The sequence below is a fragment of the Garra rufa genome, chromosome 21 (assembly GCF_049309525.1).
Source record: "Garra rufa chromosome 21, GarRuf1.0, whole genome shotgun sequence".
NCBI classification, from domain to species: domain Eukaryota; kingdom Metazoa; phylum Chordata; class Actinopteri; order Cypriniformes; family Cyprinidae; genus Garra; species Garra rufa.
In genome coordinates, this window is record NC_133381.1 from 21,367,924 (window position 1) to 21,380,721 (window position 12,798).

The 12,798-nt window shown below is 36.8% G+C and overlaps 1 protein-coding gene across 2 annotated transcripts in view; it reads left to right on the top strand.

The window, feature by feature from the left end:
- The window catches only part of esrrga (estrogen-related receptor gamma a), a 66,443-nt gene extending 54,179 nt beyond the window's left edge, over positions 1-12,264 (top strand). For both annotated transcript variants that reach the window (XM_073826878.1, XM_073826879.1), the window contains exons 5-6: positions 3,326-3,595; positions 8,561-12,264. In XM_073826878.1, the coding sequence (XP_073682979.1) occupies positions 3,326-3,595; positions 8,561-8,805 (515 nt within the window). In that variant the 3' untranslated portion in view covers positions 8,806-12,264. The remainder of the gene's footprint in view (positions 1-3,325; positions 3,596-8,560) is intronic.
- Positions 12,265-12,798: the final 534 nt, after the last annotated feature.

The following is a 12,798-nucleotide window of genomic DNA, read 5'->3' on the forward strand; positions in this document are numbered from 1 at the left end:
GATTTACATTTTATTCACATTTCATTTATTATATTGTAAGTTATTTTTGTGTATATATAAATATAATGCATTATAATTTAGTAATAAAAAATAATTAGTAAAATAAATATTGTAAATAGTGTGTATATTCTAAAAAATACACATATCTATATATATATATATCTATATATATATATATAATTATAGATATATAGTTGTATTTTAGATCTCTCTCTCTCTCTCTCTCTCTCTCTCTCTCTATATATATATATATATATATATATATATAGTGCCTTGTCTGGTGTCATGTCTGCACTGAGTCAATAAACTTCCTCTTGTTACAGGAAGTCCTTTGGGAAAAGGGTTGTACACTTTTGCCACAGCTGAAATGACAGCGAGAGGCTTTAATTCAGCTCTTTGGATCCTTTCTCACGCAGCGAAGCATCCAAAGGTGAACTGTAATCACGGTCGCCACCAAGCTCTTTTGTGAAATGAAATAACAGATGAAAAGAAGGGGAAAAAATGCATCTTTAAAGTTTGCCCTCGCGTAAATGTCAATAGAGAACCTTTTCCATCATCAGCAGTAAATTCACATTGATGGCTCTTTTCTTCTCTCTATCGATCCGGCCATGAGAACGTAGATTTGTATCTGTTAATTAATGCGTCCTGAAACAGCATTTGTATTAATCAGGGAGATAAGAAAAATTGGATGCCTGCACTGGCATGACAACCGTAAAAGCGCGAGCTCCTGATAAAATCATTGATGGACCTCAATAAAGAGGGAAAAAAAGTTCTTCCTTCCACTCAATAAACTAATCATCCGGCTTTTAATTATTCTGCGGAGAGATGTGTGGAGATTGGGGAATGTGTAAATCTAATTATTTACTAACAGCAGTGGCTGAGAGGGAGGGCTGGGAGTGGCACAGGGGGAGCTCTAGGCGATGGGCTCCGTCCATCTGCCACTCCACTCCACTCCACTCCCCACCCGCCCCCTGCCTTTATTTTGTCTCTCTGTTTGTCCCTCGTGCTCTCTTTCTCTTTGTCCCTCTGCCTCTCCATCTTGATATATAGTGTCGTCACTCTTCCGTCATTTGACTCTTGTGTCATTTGTTTCTTTTCATGATAAACTCTATTGACAATAACCTTTTAGGAGTTTCCATGCCACCAGAGTCACCAACCGGAAGTGCAAAAATATGAATATTGGTGTCTGCCATTGGTTGGACAAACAGACTCCAAACCATTGGTTGAGCCAGTGTTGATGTGTTAGAGCAAAAGTTTTTCAAAGTCAATCTATCAATGGCTTACTTATAGGTGTCTCTACATTTATAATTGAAAGTATGCTTATGTATGTCAGTTGACTTTTTTTTCCAAATTCTCAGCAATATTAAAGGATTGCACATACCTCTAATGAGGCCATGAGCGTGTGATCTTATTTTTAGTCCATGCCACCTTTCATTGAGGCCAGTGTCTTTGTAAGAATGCAGCGGTCTTACATTGGACCCCCTTAAGAAATTCTTGGCTTAATCCCTTTTGATGATTTTATTAAGTAGTAGAAGATGGCCCTGCCAACTGGCATTGAGCACACTAGCACCAGCAGGCCAGGGGAGGCACCAACTGCTTACCAGCTCTTAGTCTGCCTCTAATGAGATCAGAGATGTTAACAGTTTGGGATAATAAATTAGCGGTTGGTATAAACAATAGCCCGAAACCTATACCTAATGAGCTCCTTGCCATTAGTGATTAACTCACAGAAAGAGATTTCAAAAAAGAGAAGGAAAAATTAGCAAAATTGCTTGCTTCCTCTGAAGGCATCTCTCCACAACAGATGTTGGTGAGCATCTCTTTCCTCACATTCCCCCGCCACCCAGATTAGCCCCCTCACTGTCGCTAACAGAGACGCTTCATCTGTTCTTGGAAGAGCGGGGCGAGTGAGATGAGACGAAAAGGTCCAACGCCAACAGGTGCTGTTGCGACTGTCCCTCACCTTCAGAGCCGATGGACGGCTCTCAAGCATTTATGCAGTTTATTACGATTTTTTTAAATTGCTTGCTCTTTACAGGCTTTGTTCGATCTGCTTTTGGTTACTGGCATTTTTAGCCTTTATTTAAACTCCTTTTTTGTTTATTTATTTAATATATTTATTTATTTTTTTATTTTTGCTATTATTATGAAAAAACCCCAAATATCTAATAACTCTTATAAACAAACAAATAAATAAATGTTTATTTTACACATACATCATTATTTTGATTGCATCAAATAAAGACATAAATCAATTTGATGATATTATTATTATTATTATTTGAGTACTGTTTATCTGTCCCAGTCCAAAACTAGTACATAGAAATAATTGAAGCTTTATATATTTTTATGTTTAGTATTAAACAAAAATCGATTAACCCTTAAATATAAATAAATAAAATGTTATTTTTACACATACATCATTATTTTGATTGCATTAAATAAATACATAAATAAATTTGATATTATTATTTCATGTGTTTATTATTAACAAAAAATTGATTAACCATTAAATATAAATAAATAATGCTATTTTTAGACATACATCACTTTGGTTACATCATATAAATAAATAAATTATTATTATTACTATTATTATTATTTTATTATTTCAGTAGTGTTTATCTGTCCCAGTCCAAAGCCAGTACATAGAAATTATTGAAGCTTTAACCCTCAATTTGAGATTCCTCAACAGTGTGTGAAAAAAAAAATCATTGCATTTATTAATCTTCTTATAGTTTGGGTCTAATAGTTTTAGGAAACATCTCAAAGTATCCTAATACCTGGTACCTCAATATTAAGTGTGTTTCTCAGACCCCAAACTGAACATGAGGGTTGACCTCCTTGTGTTACAGACAAAGGCCTTGTGATTTGTTTCAAATGGCATTCATGAACATGAACTTCACAATTTCCTTCACTTCTAGCAAAAAGACGGGAAACGTGGAAAAAAGTGTGTGTGCAGAGTGGGGGAAGGAGGAAGGAGAAGGAGTTTGAGGCATGCAATTAGTCTTTCAGTTGGTGTGATGGGAAGAATTGATCCATGCTGCATGTTGGGGGAGATAAGGAGTGCCCTCCCTCAGGATGCCCCCTGGCCTGCAGCGCAGCAGGAGATGAGAGCCAAGGCTCGTGCTAGGTGCCTCAGCTCGCTCCCACTGGAGTTTTCCTCTGTATTACACCTTCAGAATGTCAATTCTTCCCACTAACGCAACCAGAAACTTCTGACGACCAACTGAGCTTTTATATCATACACCGCCGTTGAATGTTGATTTGAAGCTGAACATTGGTTGGTGAGTTAAACGAAGCTCTTTCTCTCGCTTTTTCTCAGGGTTTTCCACGCTCTCGCTGGCGGACCAGATGAGTCTTCTGCAGAGCGCGTGGATGGAGATCCTCATCCTGCGTGTGGTCTACCGCTCGCTGTCTTTTGAGGACAAGTTGGTCTACGCTGAAGACTACATCATGGATGAGGACCAGTCCAAGCTGGCTGGCCTGCTCGACCTGAATAACGCCATTCTCCAGCTGGTGAAGAAGTACAAGGGCATGAAGCTGGAGAAGGAGGAGTTTGTCACACTTAAAGCTATAGCCCTGGCTAACTCAGGTAAAATGAGCAGATGCTATAGATTTCAGCCAGAGCAGATGACATATTTGATTTGACGTATTCAAATTGTGATACTGTTATGGATTGTTCAGACCACAACACATTGAAAACTTTTCAACAAATTTACAATGGACTAAAATAAAATAAAAAATAATTGTGATATTGTTATGGTTGTTCAGGCAACAAAACATTGAAAACACATTTTTTAACAAATTTACAATGTACAAATAAAATAAAATAAAAAATAAAAAATAATTGTGACGCTTATGGGCTGTTCAGGCATCAAAACAATTTACAATGAACAAAAAAATAAATAAAAATAATTGTGATACTGTTATGGATCGTTCAAGCAACAAAAAATTGAAAACAAATTTTTCAACAAATTTACAATGGATAAAAACTAACTAAATAAAATAAAATAAAAATAATTGTGATATTCTTTTTGATTGTTTAGGCAACAAAACATTGAAAACACATTTTTCAACAAATTTACAATGAACAAATATTAAATAAAAAAGTGAAATAAAATAAAATTTAAATAACTGTGATACTGTTATGGCTCATTCAGGAAACAAAACATTGAAAATACATTTTTCAACAAATTTATGATGAACAAAATATAAAAATTAAGGAAAATAAAATAAAAAATAATTGTGACATTGTTATGGATTGTTCAGGCAACAAAACACTGAAAGCACATTTTAAAAAAATGTCAATGACAAATTACTTTTATATTTAAAAACTTATTTTAAGAAACTTATTTTAAGAGCACTGATTAATGTATTGAATTTCTAAAAAAAAAAAAAAAAGACATTTTTATCTAATGCTTTTCATTACAATTGGTATGAATGGTATGAAACCATATGAAACCAGCAATAATACCGAATATTTTTTTAAGAATTTTTTTTCCTTTTCTGTATCATGGACTTACATGCCATTGACCCGTAAACCTAAATAAGATATTTGCTCTGATTGAAATCTTCGTTCTATTATAATTTACATTGTCCAATGTGTCTTTGGTTCAAAATCATTAACAAAATCATTTACAGCAATCGTACTGCAAATGAAATAGTATGCTGCATTTAGCTTGAAGTGCACTTGAAGCCTCTTGAATCTCCTGTCATCAGCTCAATGAAAGCAGTGTTTGTTTATTCATAGTTATTACTTTTTAATAGAAAAGGCTGTTGATAACATATCAGCATGGAGAAAGTTAAACTCCCTGTTTTTAATTCCATCTCTTCTTATGTGAATCTTAACAACAGATGTAGTGGTAGAGTTATTCAGGTGCATTTCGAGTGATATCTCTTTTTTTTCGCATGTTTTCTTTTCCTCTATTCACGCGTACACACAACAAAACATTAAACAGTGTTCCCACCCCTCCCCGCCCCTGTTGAAATCCTTCAAAAGCACGTCTGCGGCCCCTCTCCGAATTAGCATAAGTCTCTGCTCAGATGCCTCTTAAGTAAGGAGCCCATCACTATGCACCTGCATGTCAATAACAGGCTCTGATGTTGTCCGCCATCGACAGTCGCACCATGGCCCTCTGGCTCCCTTTGTGTTGACCCCATCTTTGAACTTTATCTTGGTTGCTGGCCAGTAGTTTTCCCTTTAATTACAAGAAGGAAACTGTCAATAAAATCTGTTAAATGGGACGCAATGAGCAGCTTGAATGGGAGGGCGGCTATTTGTTCAAATTCTCCAGCGCTCAAGGTATTGACAGTTTGTTTTCTGGGGCCATATGTGACGATCAATCTCCGGCTGGGCCTGGCCATGCTGAAAAATGAAAAAGCAGATTGCTCTTGCTCGCTTGCGGATGACGGCTCGCTAGTTTGGCCCCGGCCCGCAGCCACCGGGGGCCGTTCTGCCCAAAGTGCACCCCTGAGAGAGCCAATGAGTGCGTGACTCTTTTGAGAAATTCTTTTTTAATTGATTCGACGATTAGCAGTTCATCTCGCTTTGTTGACGCGCACGTCAGCGTGCCAAAAGCAGGTGATCGATGAGTGGGAGATTTATTCAAACCGATGTCGTTTTCTGTCAGCGTTTACGCCTTTTTTACTGAAGCGTATGCAGTGAGACTTCCTGTATGCTGAATTTGAAAACTATGACATTTTAAAGTAGAAAAACTGAAAACACATTTGAATCTCTTGGCTCTGGCCTTTTCTCTCCTTCTCGGGTGTCATTCTCCGTATTTATCGAGACTTTCTCTCTGCGGCTTCTCGCCGCACTTTTCTCTCAGGAGAGACATGCATCATGTCCGATTTCAAAGGTGAGCCATTTTGTCACTTCTTTTTTTGGAGGAGAGCAGAGTGTTTCAGACAGCTGCTAAAAAAATGATACACTCCACCATTTTCTAAAGCCCTGAGGTGCTGGGTATTTCCGTTCAGAGCCGATATATTTCACAGTCCTTCAATAGACACAGTATTGCTTAAGCAATCGATGTCAGAGACATTTTTATCCTGTTTATTTGAAAGCTTTACGTTGCAGTTGATCTCATCATGATGCGTTTCACATAAATGTGACATCAAACAGAAAAAGAAAAGTCAGTAAGGCAGTCAATGCCCTCTCATATCTTCTCCACAGTTTGAATCCAACCATTTACCAACACAATTCCAACGTCATTCTGGAAAATCATAACAAATTTGAGTCTGGCAAAGTGGTTTTTGATGGTAAATGTTGCGAACACACTTTTAAGGCCCAAATAGCGTGTGTTTTCCAGAATGCCTCCAGCAGCGATGGTGAGATTGATAGAGCGGCTTGTGTGGAAAGGTGCAGGTAAGCACTTTCCTGCCAGGGATTTCTGTCGGATCACAGGTCACTTTTCAGATGGCCAAAGCCCATGTGACTGATGGACGAGACCTCACTGTCTGAATTCTAGATGGGCTCCAGACACCGAAGGGTTAGGATATCGAACCGTAGCCTAAAGGGCTGACGTTTGCCCCGCTGGCCAGCCCAAAGGACAGACGGCGCTCTCTACTAATAGAGGAACCTCGCAAGGTCCTGCTTTTATCAATACTTGACCGTACAATTATTATTTAACGTGTATGTATCAATTGATTCGAGGCAATGCATTGATCGTGACATCTTTGCCAAAAGCCAGTGTGCATTTGGACATTTTATCCGGAGGGAACGGGATCGGATTGACACGCCACAGTAGAAAACCGAGTCGATACTGTTGGTGGAGTCAGTCTATAAAGAGCAAGTCAGACAAAGCACTTTCTTTACCATTGTGATGTGATAAAACCATCAGAGCGCTCGCAAGGCTCGGATTAGCTGGAAAAGTGCAACTATATTAGCCATTGGAGCAAAGATAGTAGCTGGCTGAGACTAATTGCGTTCTCAGAGGCACGTCTGTCGCGGTGAACGGGCGTGAATGCTGTACTAACGAGCGCGAATGCAAATGCAGCCTGTTTGACATTTCTGGCAGACAATGCCAGTCAGGCTGAGGTATTGTTTCCTGACTCGAGCCTCTGTTTCTCTCGCTTAGACGAGTGCCATATCAGCTCTCCTCCAAACACTGTTTCTGTCGCCCGTGCCATTCATCAGTCCCATAGAGAGGCTTGTAAACACGTGGTGAGGACAGCCTCAGCGTTTAACACTCAAGTGTGCCTTTAATCACTGGAGAATGAGCTTAGGGCTGGCAAAAAAGGATGAGTCACATTCTTTTAATCCTTTTTCGGCAGGACTTCATCCCCAGGTTTCCGTCAGGCTGAAATGGATTTAAAAAAGAAAAGAAAAAGTCTTGTACAGAACTAGCGTTCGGGAGTGACATGCCTATTTAAACTGAAGGGGGCTCCCTTTGATTTTTTTAGCAAAGATTATTTTAAATGCAGCTTCCTTATATACAGTACAGTATGTGTGTCATTTTGTCTTGTGACAGTCCTATTCAATTTTATTTGTATATAAAAACATATTACAGTAGTAACTGATTCCAAAAATGAAGTACTTTTAATTAGATTAAATTATATTTTAAAATGCTCAGAATCAGACTACTTACTTTTTTATTGATTACATGATTACATTTTATTCACACAATGGCAATAAACTAGCAGTAAACAAATGAAATATTTCATTTTTTAGTAAGTGTTTTATTTTGATTGTTGTTTACATTTTTATCATTTAATTATTAGCTTTTTGAACCCCTGGCAGTTCCTTTATGAAGCCCAGTTTATGAAACCTTGACATAATGTAATGTTTAATGCAATTCATGATGTTACAGAATATATTTTCTTGTTTTTTTGTATTTTTATATCAATACAGTACAAGATTATTCTATTTAGATCAATGTGATAATTAAGTTAGGTCAAAAGTAGTCTAAAAGTAGTCTGATTACATTACGTAACATCTGTAATGGATTACATTACTAACTACAATTTTTGTAATGTAATTTGGACTGCAATTTGTAAGTAATCTACATATACATGATTATTTTATATTATCTTTATTTTATACCATTTATATTAAATGTTTTATATTTAAAATATTTCATTGAAGAAGCAGTTTAAACAGTTTAGTAGGTACTTTTTAACTTTTATGCAGCATGGATGCATTAAACTGATCAAAAGTGAAAAAAAAAATAAAAAAAATAATATTTTAAATAAATTTTGTTCTTTTGAATTTTCTGTTTCTGTTCTAATACTCAAAAAATATTAAAAAGCAGAACTGTTTTCAACACTGATAACAAGAAATGGTTTCTGAAGATTATTACATTATAACATTAGAAGGACACTGAAGACTGCAGAAATGCTGATTTACTGTTTTACTATATTTTTTAATTAATTTAATACAGCATCACTGGGCATAAGAAATGTCTTTCAATAATTTTACATAAAATTTTACCACTTGAGTTCAAAAATTCTTTCCCTTTGGTCATGTCTTGACATTGTCATGATATACAGTATGTTGATTTATAATGAATTTGTGTTTGAGTTATTTCTAAAAAATACTCATCATTGTCTTTTTTTCCAGATTCTATGCATATAGAGGACGTGGAAGCCGTGCAGAAGCTCCAGGATGTGTTGCACGAGGCCCTGCAGGACTACGAGGCGGGCCAGCACGCGGAGGACCCGCGCCGGGCCGGCAAGCTGCTCATGACCCTACCGCTGCTCCGGCAAACGTCCACCAAGGCGGTGCAGCACTTCTACAGCATCAAACAGGACGGCAAAGTGCCCATGCACAAACTGTTTCTGGAGCTGCTGGAGGCCAAGGTGTAACTCCATTCCCGGCCCCGCGTTATACCGACAGAGAGCTGGAGGGGGTACGTCACTGACTGCGCCCCTTCACCGGGCAGACACTGACTAACTCTCTGCCGCTGTCGAAACCTTTGTCTATAAACTTTATCAGATAATAACTAAAAACATAACCGTAATGGTACTTCTAATTACTGACAATGATACGTAAATATAAGAATGATTTAAAATGTGATTATTGAGAAAAATATGAAGTGGAAAAAAAATGACTGCTTTCATTATTCAGCAGTGGGACTCGAAACCAGCCGTCAACTTGTTCTTCTCAAAAATCTGATGCTGAGTTTTTTTGTGCTATTGAGACATTTTATTGATTTTCAAAAGAGAAATTCTGGAGCCGAAAAAAGACCAGCCCTGCCAAAGGAAGGAGGTCCACCCGGTGGACACCAGCAAGCGAAACTTTCCCCGAACTGTACCGTCCAGCTCCCATGTTGCTGAAGGAATCTAGGAATCCATAAGAGCGTGACGTAGTGACTATGTGCAGTATTTCATTAGAGGTCCTCGGAGCAGTTAAACAACAACGCGATAGCCAAACGGAGATTTTCACGTCTTTGAAGAAGCTGCTCCTCACCATTACGTAGCCATGCGGATTGATCATGTGTGTGTCACTCCCTTGTCGTTTTCTTTCAAGTCTTCCAAACACGTCTAGCCTCTTTTACCGATTTCATTTTGATCTTTTCAGGGAATAGCCGAAGCTTTAGTCTCTCATGCAATACCGAGCAAAGAGGAATCGCAGTGGTCAAGGAACAGACTCATTTATTTATTGACTTTATTTTATTATATGTTTTATTCGAGTGTATTTTTACTGTACTGAAGGATGTAAATATATGGTATGGTCATCGAACATGATGTTTCTTCATATAATGTTAATAATTAATCATTATGTTTTTCTACCGACCACCATGTTGCGCGATTTACGAGCCGTGAAGACGAAAACCTGCTATCTTCTCTAAGCAATAGATGTTTAAAAAAAGTGGAGGTGTAAATGTATGCAATTTTTTTGTTTGTTTGTTTTTTTCTTAGTGCCACACTTACTTGGGAAAATGAATTTCCAAAAGCTTTCGCTTTTCTGTCTGTGCTTGTCATAAGATGATAGATTACATACATGATATGGCCAGAAGGACCATAACCATTATCTCAAGCCAATTATATATGCATATATAGCCTCGAAATTCTATTGACATTCTTTCATACTAAAGCAGTATTTGAACTTTGTTAAGCAAAATAGCACTTAGGGAAGACAGAGAAGCATCGTAGGCTTAGTTTCACGACGGTCCTGATTTTTACAAGAAGAGATATCATACACGTGACGTAATCTTCTTCCAAATGACATTTTTAGCAGAGAGAGGCTCAAGTATCAAAGCAAGCGATCCACAGCCTTCATCAGAAATATGTCAGTATTAGTATGGGGTATTTTCTGAATATTCTTAAGCATTGTATATTGTAAATTAACAGATTATAAATCTAACCTAAGACATTTTATTGGAAGAGATCAAAGAAAAAAAAGAAAGAAAAATGAACAAAAAAAATGTAGTTCAGCTTCTTGGTGTTTCATGTCTGCTGTGTTTTTCTGAAACATCTCTGTTTTTTTTTTCTCCCCCTTTCCTCTGTCACACGCAAAAGATGTAGTGTACTACCCGTGGTTCAGTATGCTTTAATTTTCTTTCAGTTTTTTCTTTTCTAACTTCAGTTCGTTTTTTAGAGACAGGGTAGAATTAGAGACAATACTGGATGTATGAATCCTCAGGAGCAAGATGATGGGTTCTCAAATAACCTTCTGAAAAAAGACTCTTCCTAGTTACCGCTAGATCAACCGATCAACGATCAATATAATCTATGCTGATATATAAGTGAATATTTAAAAGGAGGTGCATTATATGTACAAGAGACCATCTGTGTAACTCCTATCTTGTAGACTAACACTGTATATCATAGGTTACGATGAAAAATGCTTTGAAATAGTACCTTTTTTCTTTCTTTCCCCTCTTTTTCTGATTTTCCTTCTCTTTTAACAAAATGCTGTACATAAGGCCTTCATGCTGAACTCCATTGGTATATATCTTGACTCTTTAAGGTTGCAAAGGGAAGAAACGTTTTTGTTTGTTTTGGTGTAAGATCGCTTTTCGAAACTATCACTTTGACTTTGTGTGCTTAATAAAAATGACGAAAAAAAAGATGAAAGAACAGATCATTTTTTAAGGGGATCGAGGGTTTTTAGTTGCTTCCTCTCAGTCTTGTTCTATAAATACACTGTATCTATCATTAGCTATTCAAAACTCTTAATAGATTGTGCTTTGGAAAGGTTAGTGTAATGTGACTCTAGATCTTCTCGCTCATGGCAACTCATCAGATGGTCAAAACATGGGGTTGGGGGGGGTCTTGCTGTTGAGAAGATGTTGGCACTTTCGAAATTTTCATGTGATCAACTCCTGGCAGAAGAGGTGCTGTTTTCTCTGTGTTTTTGTTTTGCTTTCCTTTCTCGTGTTGTTTTTACTCTGAGGTGATCACGATGGAAATGAAGCGATAGGACACTAGACAAGCTTTCTAATTCTCTTCAGTTTTGTAAGATTTCACGAAAAACGAGAGCAAGTGGTTCCGATCTACACTCAGTCTTTCAGATATGCATTTTCCAAGTTGCTTGTAGTGCACAAAATGAAAAAACAAAACACTTTTATGACGAAACGGTACCCAGACCTCTCGAACCATTTAAAAAGACAATTTTACTGTGTCTTTTAACACTCATCTATCCAGCATAGAAATCAAAGTGTAATTTATCCGTACCCACGACGACTTTTTTTTAGAGATATTTTCTTATTTAAAGCAATACGACGGTACAGTTGTTGTACAATGTGATTCAAATTAGTGATCAAATGCTGTATCTATTGGACTATTTTGCAAATTATAATAGGATTAAGGATGATCTGATATACAAACAACGTCTATTTTTAAATGTTGAAGAGGTTCTAGGTGTTGGTTGTATTTATTCACGCATCGACGCGTCTGCCAAACGCATCTAGGCTTCCTGGCAGTCTAATGCAGAAACCAGTGTGGGAAAGGACGAGATCCAGAAGGAGGAAGGGGAAAGAATAAAAGAGCATTTGAGAAGCTTCTATGATCAATATGATAATGATATATTTCAACCCAGGAGTTGCTGAAACAACCTGTAGTGAGAATCATGTCTGTAGTTTTTAGATGTGCTCCACATCGGTAAAACTATTAACTGTATATTTTTGTGATGTGCATCATTACAGTGTGCTCCAAACAATATGTCCATTTGTGTAAATGTATTTATTTTACATTGTATATATTGTTCAATGCAAAAAGAGAGACCTATGATTCTGTAACTACGATCAGTTCAGATGTGTAACTCCAATTATGCCTTTCAGGATAATAGTAGAGCAATATTAAACATGCTTCCAGTTTTGACTCGGGCTGTGTTTTACTGTGTGAGAACATGTTTTCCGTCTTAACGCATTTTATTTATTAATTTTTTTTTTTTTTTGCCTGGGTTCTATATACCATATAGTGGGTTAAACATCATTATAAAACTATATGTTAATTTTTTTAAGGAAGTTAATACTTTTATTCAGCAAGGATGCATTCAATTGATCAAAAGTAAAGACATTTATAATGTTACAAAGATTTCTATTTCAAAGAAATGCTGTTGTTTTTAACTTTCTGTTCATCCAATAATCCAAAAAATGTTAAGCTGCATAACTGTTTTCAACATTGATAAGAAATGTTTTTAAAGGATAAATGTCACATAGAAGACTGAAGTAATGGCTGCTTACTCCATCACGGGAATTAATTACATTTTAAAATGTATTACAATAGAAGTGATTCATTTAAAATTTTAGCAATATTTCTTTAATATTACTGTTTTTACTGTACTTTTGATCCATTAATTGAAGCCTTGGTAACATAGGCAAAGGGTGAACCAACTCCGGGGTAAGACTAATA